Genomic DNA, 16,916 nt, shown 5'->3' on the forward strand with positions numbered 1-16,916 from the left:
ATATAGAGATCATACACATGTAATATTAAACTTAATATAAATAGCTATTAACATGATCTATTAGATCAATTTTTAATGACAATATTTCTCTGTCACTTGTGATAAAATAAATAAGAAACAAGCGATAAAATTTAGACCCAAAATAATTTATTTTATTTTGAAACTCTCCAACAGTTCCTAGCGCAGAGGTCGGCAGCAGAGAGTTCCAGTCCGCAAGCATGCCCGTGGGTCGCGCAGGATTGCCGGCTTGAAGGCCACCAGCGACTGCCGTCCGCGATCCGTCGTGAGACAGCAGTGCCTGCTGTCCGCTGTGACACCGATCAACTCCCATTGTAATTCCCTTCTCCCGAGGTTAATCAAAGTAGAACACGACAAAGAGCTATTATTTAAAAGAAATCTGAACTTACGTAAAATTTGTGTAGACGAAGGGTTATTATTTTAGAAGGTCTGAACTTATATAAAATTTATATCCTCTTCTCTAATACATATAATTGATAACTATATATCACTACTGTAAATGAATATTTGTGTAATCTATTTAAAGGATTATCCACAACTCCTTAACAAGAATAATTGCTAGCGTATCCCCTAGGCTAATCAGAAGTTAGAAGTACAGTCAATTACTAGTTTGCATTGCAAATGTTCGAACGGCGTACATGAATCTTGTTTTCATGTGCTACTGGAGATTCGCAAAGTTACTTCACCAGAACGATGCATTATTGTGTTAATCGCTATCGTTAACAAAAATAAATCAGTCAACGTGCACCTGTGAAATGAAGTCCACGGATTCTGCGACGGCGGCGTAGACGGCGCCGGCGACCTCCGCGAACTCCGGCATGAGCGCCCGCCGTCCGTACGTCCACCCAGACGCGGCACGCCAATGACGTCTGCGGGAGGCAGCGGAGCGCGCCAACCAGCTTCGTCACCGTGGAGAGCGCAGCGCTAGCGAGCGACCCCGACCGCAGGAAACCCAGCAACCCGCGCCGCGTCTGGCCGTTCGTGACGGCGGACACCAGCTCGAGCGCCGTGTGGAGCGACAGCGGCGAGAGCAGGAAGTTGCGGCCCTCGCCGGCCGCCTCGCACCGGGCACGCCTCGCCGCGCGCTGGCAGCCGGGCACGTCGCCCTCGGCCCCCGCCGTGCCGCCGCCGGTCGAGGCGTCAGGGATCTCACCCGGGACCATCACGTTCGGCCTCACGGTCCAGGACGAAAATAGGCTATGAGGCGGAGGCGCGCATGTGGGTTGTGGGCGCCCGGGGCCTCGGGGCTGCGAGTATGGCGCGGTGCTGATGGCCCGGCGCCCAGGGCTGCAGCGGTGCGTAGCTGTGCCGTCGAGGAGGACGTTGGGAGGTGCCCATACCAATGAGTGGTCGGCGCGTGCAGGTCTGACGCTGTGATGTCTGGGAGGCGAGGTAGCTCGCAATGGCGGACGTGCGCCGTGCGCCGGAGCGGGGAGCGTAGCGGCGTAATCGTCGTGGCGCCACGACGTTGAGTTCGGGGAGCCGGCCGGCGTAATCGTTCGCAACTATATACGTCTCGGATGGTGGCATGCGTGTCCGTGTGATGCGAATGAGAAATTCGTATCGAAGAGTGTAAGTGAAAACCATAAATTAGGTGAGAACATCAACAAATATATGAATATAAGTAGGAATGATAGGCAATCAAGATATTCTATAAGTACGTAAATATTACGAAGTTATATTTTCCGTAGAAGACAATATTTTACAAGAGCTAAAAAATTCCAGCTTAACTCCGACGCAGTCAAGAGCGGTAAAATACACGATTTTTTTTTCATGCAATAATGACAAGACGACATTTTATAAGAAATCAATAACTCTAGCTTAAATCCCACACGCGATTAAGCGTGTAATGGAAGTAGGGTATGGAATAATTTCAACTCTTCGAACTAACACTTGGAAGCTAACTTTTCATGCAGCTAGAATAGATATTTGATTAATCCATTTCGTTATGATCGGAGTATCACAATTAATAATTTGAATTTACAATGGACGATGAACACGCTTACACAACAAACATATGCACGCAACGTACGAGTAGGGGGTGCAAAATGCTACTGTATCAGATACTATGCTAATAGTATTCGACGAAGATATATGCAAAAATTAGCGAGGTGGCTGCACAATTGCACGGCTAGGTGGCTGCACAAATTGCACGGTTAGACTGTAAATTTGCATAAATTGTGTAAATTGGGTATGAGGGGGTGGCCAATTCCCCTTATCATCTTGTCTCTCAGTTCTTCCTCTTGAACACCGACTCCTGTCCATGAGGAGTCGCTGAGTCCATGAGGAGTCGCGGACGGCCTCATACTCAAACTACATGTTGAGGTTATCCATGGCCTATGAATTTGCACCACTATAAAACCTCTCGTCACTGTCACTTCAAAGACTATTTTTATTGCTGATTTTTTAACTGATAGTGATAATCATGAATTATCACTGTCAGTCGAGAAACCAACAATGATAATAAGTATTACTGACGGTTCATAGTATAAACTGACAGTGATAACCTAACTATCACTATCAATTTTATATTTTAAACTGACAACGATCAATTTGCCATATAGTCCAAAGCTTCTCTACTGGCAGCTCTTCAACAAGAGGATTAGTCTCAAGTTTGAGATGGAAGTTTGCTAGGACTTCTGTCTCAAATCCCCATACTGAAGAGTACCTGATAGAGTAGTTTCACACTGTATGGCCAGCCAGGAAGAACAATGACACAATGATCTTCTTCTTGGTCTGTGGCACCTAGGACAAATTCACGGCAGAAATGTGGCAGTGGGGAACATGGTTTACATCAAGTTTCACAAATCACACACACACACACACACACACACACACACACACACACACACACACACACACACACACACACACAACACACACACACACACACACACACACACACACACACACACACACACACACACACACACACACACACACACACACACACAAATTTGGAATAAGAATCTACAACAACGATAAGCAAATCAAGCTATCTTGCTATCTGAAGTTGTCGAACTCGGTAAATGACAATAGTAAATCTAAATAAATAACAAAAACACAATCATCTTAAAATGAATGTGTTTTTGCCACTCATTTAGATCATCTTATTGCCATAATCTTGAACGAGGACGACGGCGAGGTCGAGGATAGGAGAAGATAGGCCTGAGGAGAGTAAGATAGGGAGGTGGGGAGCAGGTCGACGCGACATGGCCTCGGTGGGTGACGAGTACAATAGCGAGGTCAGCGATGGGAGAAGACAGGCTCGAGGGGAGTGAGATGGGGAGATGGGGAGCGAAGTCAGCAACAGGAGAAGACGAGAACGATGGGTAGCGATGGTTGAAGTGGCAACAATGACCTTCTAGATAGGAGTGAGATAAGGAGCAATGTGGTCGAGATATTTATAGAAGAGCACCTTATCACTGCCGGTTCTAACTACATGCCGACAATGATAAGGATTATCGATGTTGGTCTATAATGACTCAATCATTAATTTGTCGATTGAGTTTATGAACTGATAATGATAAAGAAGTACCACTGTCAATCAATGACACCAACTTGCAGTGCTTCACAGTGATAAAGAAGTATCACTGTCGGTCCATGATATCAACCGTCAGTATTGTATCACTGTCGGTTAGTGTTACAAATCAAAAGTGATAGTGGGTATCATTACTGGTTCTTAACGGCTCACTGATTGATCGATCATTGAAGCTTGTGAACCGACAGTAAAAATGGGGCACAGATGACTCATTTTGTAGTGGTGTTGGTAAAAAAATTGGATTTGATCCCTTGTTTTCGTATTGAATGTTGTCATAAAAACCCAACATTTTTGGTATGAGCATGATTGTGTTGTGTTCCGTTTTTTCAAAGTCGAGTTTCAAAATGATGATCTCTTGTTTGGACTGTTGGCACCGGTGAATATATTCAAAGGTCCAACAAATGCAGTCTTGTATGGTTTTGTTTTTTATGAAGCCATACTGGTTGGTGTGCACCAAGGAGATGATCACCTTCTAAAGCATATTAGCAAGGATTTTTGTGATCATCTTCAAGGCTAAGTTTAAGAGAGAAATTGGCCAAAAATTATTAACTCCCTCTGGGTTTGTTTTCTTCGGTACTAGTGTGATCAAAGAAGAGTCGATACATTGTAGGTTTGTGGTTCCTTCAATATACCATTGAAACCATCTGGCCAGGGGCCTTGTTTGAGGGTATTTCTTTCACCACTGCATCAATCTCGTCATTTTGTGAATGGAATTGAGAGAATGTCTAGGTTTTCATGCCTAGTGATAAGGTCCGTTGCAAATTCACCTCAAGTTTGGCTCTACACTAGTATATATACTACAAAAATCCCATGAAAAAGTTTTAAATTTTGTAATTAGCTGCTTGCCTTGGCTTGTTGCATTCAAATGGCTTGTTGCATTCAAAAGAGATAAATAATGTGTGTTACTCTTAAATGTGATTCAATTTTCTTAGATGGATTGATATTTTAAGCAATCAAATAGATGATTTGCATAATGTAATCAAAGACATCGTGTCTACGCCTCGCTTGGATGGATCAATGATCGACTTCTTGGACTATGCAATGTTCGCTCTACTCCTAATTGCTTCACTTGACCGGCTATCGATCAACACAAATATATGGTGCACTAGGAAGCCAAGAAAGTGACACCAAGGAGTTTATAATTGGAAAAAGAAAGAACACGGGAGGGAAGACACCTCCCAGTGTTTATTAAGTTGATGTGATTCTTGAACCTGACTTAGTTGGGTGAGTTATTCGCTCCCCAACCACTTAACTCTTGAGATGATCACCTTTATAATTGTATCGACAATTGGTGAATCGCTAATCTAACAAATTTATTGAAGAATTGAGATACTTTAAGTAGATGAATCATAAGGGAACACATAGAGATTTTTAGATAGATTTGGACCTCTCTGAGGATAATAACCCTACGTCATGTTTATCTTGTATTGACCTATGCTTGTTACAAGGGGATGTAGCTAGCCTAGATGAATCTAAATCTAGTTGGCGACTTCTTCCTTAGCTCTTGTTGGCTTGTCTTGCTTGTGGTGCTTTCTAATTACTTGTCCTCCGCAGGATCTCTTGGCTCTCTATATATATGGGGCTGTCGTACGTCCTTTGGACTCCTTATTTTGATTCTTAGAGATAAACCTTCTCGGTTATGGGATGCCTTAGGTATGTACATGTGGTTTATTTTCTTTCAAAGACCCTCTTCCTAGAGATAAAATATATGCCCCAAAAATTACCGAAAATCCTGGGGTACCTAGATATGGTAACTATCTATTATTCATCATCAAGCCCCTATCAATACGTGAAATGAGGCTTCAACAAATCAAGTACATGCCAACAAAGATAAGTTTTTTGTCCGACCGTGTCATCGAGTAAGACTCGTGTTTCCGATTAGGATGATATGTCTAACCAGGTTCTCTGGGTTCTCAAATTATCTATTCAAGGTTCTGAACACCTCCAAGTTCTCAAGTGAGTCCTCGAGAAGGTGTTCCATCCGAGTAGATTTTCTGATCAGTCTAAAAATATCATCCCGTCCTTGCAAAAGGACAAGGAGGAAAAGATTTGCCGCTGGTTGGGTTTGGAAGTTGAACCGTCGTAGTAGAAGTTTTACTTGGTGGTGAAGAGATTATTTCCTCCTTTTATGGCAAAAGATCATGATGATGTTTGGAAATTGAGCGTATTTGTTAGTGTAGTGCGCTAACTCTCCTAGTATTTCATACCAATAGCCCCCACGTGCGCCGAAAGAGATCCCAAATAGAAAATATGATGGGACTCCGACACAGAAGGTCATAGCTCCAAGTAGTACTCTAAACTGCTATGGTGGCTAGTCGGAGAATCGTCGAGTCCACTTAGGCCTTCTTCTATAACCTAACATACTTAGTGTTACTCGCTTCCTCCTCCGGCTAGGGTAGGATGACTCCGTCACTAATCAGGGAGCTTAATCGGGTCAGCCCTAGGTCCGGCATAAGTGAGAGACATCATAGCCCCTGAACAATCACGGATGCAATAAGGACATCCCGCAAGGCCGTAATTTAGAGCATTGTTCCCACGCAAAGGAAGTCGCTTTGTCACATGCACAATATGTTGTTATTAGCTCTTGGTATATTGAATTCATCCAACCCGACTGGTTATACATAAAACTTTTAGAGTTGGTCAACGTTCCAAGAATTATGAAAGATTCATCCATCCTCCATTGCTAAGAGACCCGGGACGAGTAGGCCCGACCACCACGTAGAGGCCCTCCCATTTCGGGAATAGCTTGTTGCCATTACGTTGGCTCTGAACAGTTTGTAGAACTAGGTTCCTAGTTTCGTGGGTTTGTTGTTAGATGTCTTAGTCGTAGTAGCTCCAGAGAGATTTGATATTCAACTTATCATATCAGCACTCAAGTCCTTTCTTGATAAAGGTACCGATGGAGATAAAAAGGAACTTGAAACCCCCGGACGCTACCAGAAAGGGTTAGAGAATATCCATCCCCCAAGTTGCGAAAGGCCACGACAAGAGGATCATCATCATGGTTGCCTAGACCATCATCCCCGTTTGCAATGACGAAGACTTCTCAAGGGTAATCGTCACTAGAGGAGTCCAGATCCATCATGAATTTATCATCGGATTGCTCCGGGTAGGTATATACACAATCCATATTGCCAAAAACTACAGGGGAGGGTCCCAACTTGTGGTGAATAATTCATTCACCATCATTTTGGTAGCCGAGTGTTTCGGACTCGATGTCGTAATCCTTGATGCACTGATCCATTAATCGACTTACCTCATCGCTTGAATCATCGCCAGCAAGTTCACCATCAAAATTCACCCGATCGATCACCGCCTCATCAGGAAGAGGGGTAAAGTTGTCATAGAACCCCCCATCAAAAAATCGGTTCTCAACGAAGGCTTCGGTGATGCCGATGGCATGTTATGTGTAGATTCTTCAACACCAATTGTAATGATCCCCATGGACGGTGCCAGCTATCGACGATTGGTTAACCGCTGATCTAACAAACCTGTTGAAGAATCACAAGGGGAACACATATGCGTTTTTAGACAGGTTTGGACCTCTCTAAGGATAATAACCCTATATCATGTTTGTATTGTATTGATCTGAGCCTATTACAAGGAGGTGTAGCTAGCATAGATAAATCTAAACCTAATTGGCAATTTTTTCCTTAGCCTCTGTTGCCTTGTCTTGCTTATGTTGCTCTCTAATGATTGGTCTTCCGCAGGGCCCCTTGGCTCCATGTGTGTATATATATAGAGAGAGGATGACGTATGTCTTCTAGACTCCTTCTTTCGATTCTTGGAGATAAACCTTCTCAGTTACAGGACATCTTGATTATCTACAGGTGGTTTAGGGATCCCCTTCATAGAGATAAAGATATACTCCGAGAATTACGAAAAACCCTAGAGTACCCGAATATGTTAATTATCCACTATTCATCACCAAATTAAATAACAAAATAGGAGTAACTTATAAGTGTTAGTATATGAACATTTCAGACTATACATATCTCCTTTTAGAAAAGAAAAAATTGTAAAAAGCAATCTACAACTTTATGAGTTTGTCAAAAACCCTCCTATAATTTTTTTATCAGTCTACCCTTGTAACTCTTATATAATATTAAATACACCCTATAACTGTTTAACCGTACGATATGATGCTTGTGCGTCTTTAAAAATAACTAGATTACTTCTAAAATAAATTTTATAGTCTCTTGAATAATTAAATTGGATCCGCCACTCCAATTTTGCACTTATAAATAAGATAAATATTCAAAACTATGTGAATAGGAAGATAAAATAATAAAGTGGTAGGTCAGTTTAAAGGTCACTGTTGGAAATGACGCTAGATATCATTGTGTGATCATAGAAAACCTATGAAGTCAGCTAGACATCTCATGACGCATCCAATAGGGAGGTATTTGACATCATAAAATAGTTGTGGCTGAGTGAATGGAGAAAAAAAAAAGTTGTAGGAGGGGTTTTGACAAACCTAAAGCTACAGGTGAATTTTTACAATTTTCTCTTTAGAAAATAAATACATGCTTTATAACATGCTTTATAACACGCTTAATCGCGTGGGATTTAAGCTATACTTGTTATAAAATGTCTCACTCGTGGTTCAGTAAGAGCACATCATACAGGCAAGCATACCACCATATAGTTGCGGACGATGAGCTCGCGGTGCCCGGCCGGCTCGCCGAACTCCACGTCGTGGCGCCACGACGACCACCCCGCTCCGACGCACGGCGCCGGTGGCCAGTCTTCCCAGCTGTTCCCTGTTCCAAACGTCGCGGCATCCATTGCGAGCTACCTCGCCTCCCAGCCGCCACAGCCTCACACCAACACGCGCCGACCACCCGTTGGCGTCGACACCCCCCTGTCCCAGCATCCTCCCCGCCAGCACAGCACCGCGGCGCTGCGCCCGTGGGCGCCGGGCCACCAGCACCGCGCCACACCCGCCGCCCCGTGGACGTGGTCGCCCACGTTCGCGCTGCCTCCTCCTCCTAGCATTCCGTCTTGGACCGTGCGGCCGAACGTGATGGTCCCAGGTGAGATCCATTACGTCGCCTCCGGCGGCGGCACGGCGGGGACGGCCGGCGACTACGCGCCAGGCTGCCTGCGCGTGGCGAGGCGCGCCGGGTGTAAGGCGGCCGACAAGGGGCGCAACTTCGTGCTCTCGCCGCTGTCGCTCCACGCGGCGCTCGCGCTGGTGGCCGCCGGCACGAACGGCGAGACGCGGATGGAGCTGCTGGGTTTCCTGGGGTCGGCGTCGCTCGACAAGCTGCAGCACGCCGCGGCTACAAAGCTGGTTGGCGAGCTCAGCGGCCTCCCGCAGGCGTCCTTCGCGTGCGGCGTCTGGGTGGACCGACGGTGGGAGCTCAAGCCGGAATTCGCGGAGGTCGCCGGTGCTGTGTACACCGCCGTCGCAGAATCCGTGGACTTCGTGTCACAGGTGCGTATTGAATTATTGATTGATTTGTTTGTTTGCTGTTCTGATCAGGAATTTCAATTTTATTTTATAATTTTTTTTATTCACCGGCGAAAAGATCGAGATTCACGAATTTTTATCAAAATATCGGTTATTTTTCGTTCTGCTACGTGGATCTCATATGTGATAGAAAATTCCATAATTAGATTTTTCTTTCTCTCAGAAATTCGCAAAATTTCGCCGAAATTCCGTGAAATTTTAATCCCTTTTCCAATGAGTATATCTTAGTATTCTATATAACGTTGATGATTAACATAAAATGCATATTCCCGGTTAACTAATTAACCAATTTATATCAGCGTATAGGTAACGCTAACTGACAGTACTATTCTTTGAAGAGAGTTCACGCGTATGATTGAAGTGCAGTACGTCAAGCTAAGATGTCATTCTCAGTCTGAAGTCTTCCAGATCAGTTAGGACATTTAAAAATAAACATCTCTGAAATTTGGGCATTTCTTTATGAAGTCTCATAGTCTTTGAAGAGAGTTCACACAATCGCGCATGTTTTGATACATCTTAACTGTGTAATCGTCCAAAAGAACCTCCGTGGCTATCATTGCTATGTCGGCCCTATTTAGAATGCAGAAAATTCATATGAATTTCACAAGCAGCAGTTTAATTCATGAAAAACTCTCATCCAATTCCTGTGTTACAAACGGGGCACAATGACTTATGAAACTTTTGGGTGTAGTTTACTCCCTCCGTTTAAAAATATTGTGCATGTTTTATTTTGAAAAAAAATAAAACTTTATATATTTTGATCAATAATTAATTAAATTATAAATATGTTTAGTATATAAAAATTATATAACTAGATTTCTATTTAAAAAACTTTCATACTATATTAATTTTATAGTTATAAATGGTACATTTTATGAGAAAATAATAGTCAAAGTTTAATTTTGAAAATCAGACAATAATAAAATACACATTGTACAATATTAAGTTTGCAAAGACTAAGAATCATCTATTTTGACAACCTTTGGTTTTGACATTACTCCATGTCTCCATCTTGCAGGCCGAACAGGTAAGGCAGCGTGTCAACGCCTTTGTGGCGGACGCGACGAAAGGGCACATCCGTGCCGTCCTCCCTCCCGACTCCGTCGGGGCCTCCACGGTGGTCGTCCTCGCAAACGCTCTCTACTTCAAGGCGACGTGGGCTCAGCCGTTCGACCCGTCAAGAACCTTCCACGCGCCGTTCCATCTCCCCGACGGCGCCACGGTGCGAGCCCCGTTCATGACGAGCACGTTTGAGCAGCACGTCGCCGTCTTCCCCGGTTTCAGGGCCCTCAAGCTGCCCTACAGCCGCAAGAACGGCAACCAGTGGCGCCAGGACGCGTGCTTCTACATGCTTCTACTCCTCCCTGACGATGCGGCTCGCGGCCTCGGTGATCTCTACGGCAAGGCTGTCTCGACGCCGGAGTTCATCCGGAAGCACACGCCGGCGGGCAAGGTTCCGGTCGGGAGGCTCATGGTCCCTGTTGGAGCTACCTCCGGCGACACACGCTAGCTGGGCGCAACACACGCGGACAAAAGCTCTCACGCAGCACTGGAACTCAAACGAACCGAGGAAGAAGATGAACAGTGGAAGAGAGAGCACTCAGCCAAAACAACGGATTTTAGTGCTGCTCGGAAGATTCACGCCGAGAACACAAACACACAGACACAAGGAGCTGCGGCAACGGACGCCCCGGCGACAAACGCCTGGTTTTCTGTATTTCCAACTCTCTTACTAAAACAAAGCAAGTACACGGTGGCTTATATGCACACAGGAGCAACAACCTGCCCGGGTCACCTGCGCACGCAGCGCACAAGCCACTAACTCCATGCACTACGAGTCTCACGCGCACGATCCGCATGAAGCGGTCCTCCGAGCTGACCACCACAAGCCACGCCTCTACGCCGTTGTTTTCCTGCACACATGCACGTATACACCACCTACTTGCCACACATGTACTAACTAAATGACACAATCAACTCCCTAATCATGCAGCGGCAGCGCTAATCACATGGCTCTATGCAACTAACTCATAGCTTACATGCACGCACTACACCATGATGCCGAGCTGCAACACACACCAACGTGAACATATCACGATCCTATATGCAACAAACAACTACTCTACGATGCACTTGACAGACATAACTACTAACCTGTGCACTCACACATGCACATTCGTGAACTAACACAACAACTAGCTAATAGACCCGCATGACATACATGCTAACTACACAAGTCAAGATTAATACTAACAAATTTCCCCCTAATCTTGACTTGGATTATTTTACCATCCTAGACAAAACTTCAAAGTAATGTCGGTTCCTCATCCGCCGTCGCAAGGAGCGCTTCTTCCTTCTTTGTCTTGGGACATTCCCTGGCAAAATGTCCACGGACACCGCAATTATAGCATTTACCTTTCTTTCCCGTGGACTTGTCCTTTTGCCGAGACTGCCACTCGGCCGCCGTGAGCAGGAGCTGGCCATCACTGGTCTAGCTGGCTTGAGTGCGCCGCCGAGAACGCTCGTCGAAGGCCTTCAGCCTTCCAAGCGCCTCCTCATACGGCATCTTCTCCACGTCACAAAACTGCTCGATCCCTGCAACGACAGGGTAGAGCCGATCTGGGACGGTGTCGAGGAGCTTCTTGACCATGGGGGAGTCGTCGAGTGTTGTGCCGAGGTAGACATACCTCGCCGCCATGCCACTGATTTTGCCGGCGTAGTCGTCCAACGGCTCCCCCTCCTTCATGCGCAGCAAGTCGAACTCGCCTTTCAAGGTTGAAAGACGAGCGGCCTTGACGCGGTCGGCTCCGACGAACCTCGTCTTGAGGCTGTCCCAAAGCTCTTTCGCTGTCTTCTTTTGTGAGACCTGCATGAGGATGTCCTCCGGTAGCGCTTGGAGAAGTTGTGCCCTCGCCGTCTTGTCCTTCCGTGCGTCCGCCACCTCGCCTTCCGCCGGATACACAGCCTCCCAAAGGCCCTGAGCATCAAGAATGGCCTCCACCTTGATCGCCCACGCGGTGTAGTTCGTCGAGGAGAGCAACGGGTACGCGAGCGAGACACCGCTACTTCCCCCGGCACTATGCGGAACCATCGCCATGGAGTCGAGGTAGTAGCGCAGGATCTTGGGCATACACGGCTCTGATGCCAATTGTTGGAGCTACCTCCGGCGACACACGCTAGCTGGGCGCAACACACGCGGACAAAAGCTCTCACGCAGCACTGGAACTCAAACGAACCGAGGAAGAAGATGAACAGTGGAAGAGAGAGCACTCAGCCAAAACAACGGATTTTAGTGCTGCTCGGAAGATTCACGCCGAGAACACAAACACACAGACACAAGGAGCTGCGGCAACGGACGCCCCGGCGACAAACGCCTGGTTTTCTGTATTTCCAACTCTCTTACTAAAACAAAGCAAGTACACGGTGGCTTATATGCACACAGGAGCAACAACCTGCCCGGGTCACCTGCGCACGCAGCGCACAAGCCACTAACTCCATGCACTACGAGTCTCACGCGCACGATCCGCATGAAGCGGTCCTCCGAGCTGACCACCACAAGCCACGCCTCTACGCCGTTGTTTTCCTGCACACATGCACGTATACACCACCTACTTGCCACACATGTACTAACTAAATGACACAATCAACTCCCTAATCATGCAGCGGCAGCGCTAATCACATGGCTCTATGCAACTAACTCATAGCTTACATGCACGCACTACACCATGATGCCGAGCTGCAACACACACCAACGTGAACATATCACGATCCTATATGCAACAAACAACTACTCTACGATGCACTTGACAGACATAACTACTAACCTGTGCACTCACACATGCACATTCGTGAACTAACACAACAACTAGCTAATAGACCCGCATGACATACATGCTAACTACACAAGTCAAGATTAATACTAACAAATTTCCCCCTAATCTTGACTTGGATTATTTTACCATCCTAGACAAAACTTCAAAGTAATGTCGGTTCCTCATCCGCCGTCGCAAGGAGCGCTTCTTCCTTCTTTGTCTTGGGACATTCCCTGGCAAAATGTCCACGGACACCGCAATTATAGCATTTACCTTTCTTTCCCGTGGACTTGTCCTTTTGCCGAGACTGCCACTCGGCCGCCGTGAGCAGGAGCTGGCCATCACTGGTCTAGCTGGCTTGAGTGCGCCGCCGAGAACGCTCGTCGAAGGCCTTCAGCCTTCCAAGCGCCTCCTCATACGGCATCTTCTCCACGTCACAAAACTGCTCGATCCCTGCAACGACAGGGTAGAGCCGATCTGGGACGGTGTCGAGGAGCTTCTTGACCATGGGGGAGTCGTCGAGTGTTGTGCCGAGGTAGACATACCTCGCCGCCATGCCACTGATTTTGCCGGCGTAGTCGTCCAACGGCTCCCCCTCCTTCATGCGCAGCAAGTCGAACTCGCCTTTCAAGGTTGAAAGACGAGCGGCCTTGACGCGGTCGGCTCCGACGAACCTCGTCTTGAGGCTGTCCCAAAGCTCTTTCGCTGTCTTCTTTTGTGAGACCTGCATGAGGATGTCCTCCGGTAGCGCTTGGAGAAGTTGTGCCCTCGCCGTCTTGTCCTTCCGTGCGTCCGCCACCTCGCCTTCCGCCGGATACACAGCCTCCCAAAGGCCCTGAGCATCAAGAATGGCCTCCACCTTGATCGCCCACGCGGTGTAGTTCGTCGAGGAGAGCAACGGGTACGCGAGCGAGACACCGCTACTTCCCCCGGCACTATGCGGAACCATCGCCATGGAGTCGAGGTAGTAGCGCAGGATCTTGGGCATACACGGCTCTGATGCCAATTGTTGGAGCTACCTCCGGCGACACACGCTAGCTGGGCGCAACACACGCGGACAAAAGCTCTCACGCAGCACTGGAACTCAAACGAACCGAGGAAGAAGATGAACAGTGGAAGAGAGAGCACTCAGCCAAAACAACGGATTTTAGTGCTGCTCGGAAGATTCACGCCGAGAACACAAACACACAGACACAAGGAGCTGCGGCAACGGACGCCCCGGCGACAAACGCCTGGTTTTCTGTATTTCCAACTCTCTTACTAAAACAAAGCAAGTACACGGTGGCTTATATGCACACAGGAGCAACAACCTGCCCGGGTCACCTGCGCACGCAGCGCACAAGCCACTAACTCCATGCACTACGAGTCTCACGCGCACGATCCGCATGAAGCGGTCCTCCGAGCTGACCACCACAAGCCACGCCTCTACGCCGTTGTTTTCCTGCACACATGCACGTATACACCACCTACTTGCCACACATGTACTAACTAAATGACACAATCAACTCCCTAATCATGCAGCGGCAGCGCTAATCACATGGCTCTATGCAACTAACTCATAGCTTACATGCACGCACTACACCATGATGCCGAGCTGCAACACACACCAACGTGAACATATCACGATCCTATATGCAACAAACAACTACTCTACGATGCACTTGACAGACATAACTACTAACCTGTGCACTCACACATGCACATTCGTGAACTAACACAACAACTAGCTAATAGACCCGCATGACATACATGCTAACTACACAAGTCAAGATTAATACTAACCAGTGGCGCCAGGACGCGTGCTTCTACATGCTTCTACTCCTCCCTGACGATGCGGCTCGCGGCCTCGGTGATCTCTACGGCAAGGCTGTCTCGACGCCGGAGTTCATCCGGAAGCACACGCCGGCGGGCAAGGTTCCGGTCGGGATGCTCATGGTCCCCAAGTTCAAGTTCACGTTCGAGTTCGAGGCGTCGGAGGACATCCGTCAGGTGGGTGTGGCCAAAGCTTTCGGAGGCGGCGACTTTTCCGGCATGGTGGCCGGCGGAGATGGGCTCTACATCACGGGAGTGTACCACAAGGCCACCGTCGAGGTGGACGAGGAGGGCACCGTGGCCACCGCAGCCACGGCCGTGAGCATCTGCTTCTGCGCGAGCCAAGGCCTGCCGGTGGATTTCGTGGTGGACCGGCCGTTCTTGTTCGCCGTGGTCGAAGAGAGGAGTGGCGCCGTGCTGTTCCTTGGCCATGTGGTGAATCCCCTGGCGGAGTGATAATGGCTTCTTCACCATCTATGTGGAGGTGGTTCCCCGGCAAGACTACTATTCTCCGTCAGAATAACGATTTTCATAATATTTGTCATTTGTCCGTAATTAAGTTTGGAAATGCTTGTTCATCAAGGTTTTATAAGACATACTCCAGTCGGTCTTTAAAAACATGATGTTCTGGTCATAAAAACAAGATGTATAAAACTTTTACTAACAATACCTTTCAAAATATTTAATTTGAAAATATTAAAGCCATATATGTATATTTGTCCTTAAAAAATACTTTCAAAATATAACAGATACATTAGATTTTAGAAATATATCTTAATAAAATACAATGGTCAAATTTCATTTCCAAATTTGCTTGCAAGCAGTCCTTGCATTAGTACGAGTTTGTTCACCGCGTAACGGTGATCCATCTTGATGACGAATTTTACATAGTCAAAACTATATATTAAAGATCATATCTTATCAAAGTGTCTTATATTTATGATAAGAGAGAGTAATTGTTGTATCATTTCCACTCTCTACTGCTTATTATGTGATGTGAAAAGAGATCAAATGATTGTCATTGAATGACCCAAAAGCTGCGTTGAGCAAACACTATCACTCCTTCGCCAATGAGTGGCATCGCTACGAGGCTCAAAGCGTGATGACCTAATTAGGGGTGTAATTGGATCAGATATGGACAAATATAGCTCATCATGTATGCTATTCTATATTTTTTCTCAAGTCAGAGTCGGACACAAATAGTGTCAAATAATTATTTATTCATCCTATATCGTATCTTATATTTTTTTTCTCAGAGTCGAAATCGGAGCGGATAGTGCCGCAAGCTTTTGATTAGTCGAATAGATGAAAATTTTTCACTTCATTTGCATCTCTACACATCACATTAAATAATATAGAGGTGCAATCAAAATGAGCACAGAAAGAGAGATCGCTGATATATGAAAACAAGAGCATTCAATATTATTTCTCTACAAGTGTGTAACAATCTACTTATATATTATCATGTTTTTAAGTGAAATCGTAAAAGATTTTCTCATAACATCTAACATTTGGATATTTCGAACGGATATTAGTCATCCTGTATCATATATTTTTTTTCTTGTCTATCTCGTTTTCACCCCTACCTAACACGGCTATCACTCCTTCGCCAACGAGTGGCATCACTAGGAGGCTCAAAGCGCGACGACCTAACCCGGCGGCTATCACTCCTTTACTCGATCAGCGTCCGTTGACTTTGAGCGAGCCTTCATTGTCATTCACGAAACATGCAAGCGGCTCAATGCAAAGTAGTTGCAAATCCATCGCATCCAGCCTATCTTGTGTGCGATCGCTGAGCCGCTCCGGGATCCATCGCTGCTTGGTCGCCGGCGGTGAGTAAGCTCGGTGTTTTTCAAGAACACGTACGAGAGTTGCGGATCTTTCACATGTAGAGTGAGCGAGCTCCACGCTACCAACTACGTTCTTTAGTTTAGATTCCCAATCGACCCCGCCGTGCCAGCGCCAAGAACCGTACGTGCTGCGTTTGACTCTGCTTACCACGTCGCGGTCGCAGGTGGAATCCACGAGTTTCCGGGCGCCGTACGCGTGCGTACGGTCGTGTCGGCAGCCGGAGCACTCTGAGCTCCGAAGCCAACGCGGTGCACGCGATGATCAACTGGCGCTTGCCGGAGTCGCAAGGTGCAGCTCAGCGGCGTCGCCACGGCCGGCGACACCACCCTTACCGCCGGCCGGAGACGGATGGTGACGACCGAACGCCCATCGCGATGCGAGCAGCCTCCCGCGACAACGACGAGAT

General features: G+C 46.8%; 1 protein-coding gene across 1 annotated transcript; it reads left to right on the plus strand.

Annotated features, from left to right (window-relative positions):
* Positions 1-8,157: 8,157 nt before the first annotated feature.
* On the plus strand, positions 8,158-15,313 carry LOC133887697 (putative serpin-Z12). The gene is made up of 3 exons (XM_062327669.1): positions 8,158-8,999; positions 10,054-10,488; positions 14,762-15,313. Exons 1-3 carry the CDS (start codon positions 8,217-8,219, stop codon positions 15,113-15,115), a joined length of 1,572 nt encoding a protein of 523 aa, XP_062183653.1. The 5' UTR covers positions 8,158-8,216; the 3' UTR covers positions 15,116-15,313.
* The last annotated feature ends 1,603 nt before the right edge of the window (positions 15,314-16,916 follow it).

Source organism: Phragmites australis, chromosome 1 (assembly GCF_958298935.1).
Source record: "Phragmites australis chromosome 1, lpPhrAust1.1, whole genome shotgun sequence".
In the NCBI taxonomy this organism is placed as follows: Eukaryota; Viridiplantae; Streptophyta; class Magnoliopsida; order Poales; family Poaceae; genus Phragmites; species Phragmites australis.

Coding starts and splice junctions, on each gene's coding strand:
- LOC133887697 (XM_062327669.1), top strand. CDS start 8,217: ATGAGCTCGCGGTGCCCGGCCGGCTCGCCGAACTCCACGTCGTGGCGC. Junction 9,000..10,053: donor CCGTGGACTTCGTGTCACAG/GTGCGTATTGAA, acceptor TCCATCTTGCAG/GCCGAACAGGTAAGGCAGCG. Junction 10,489..14,761: donor AGCACACGCCGGCGGGCAAG/GTTCCGGTCGGG, acceptor CCGGCGGGCAAG/GTTCCGGTCGGGATGCTCAT.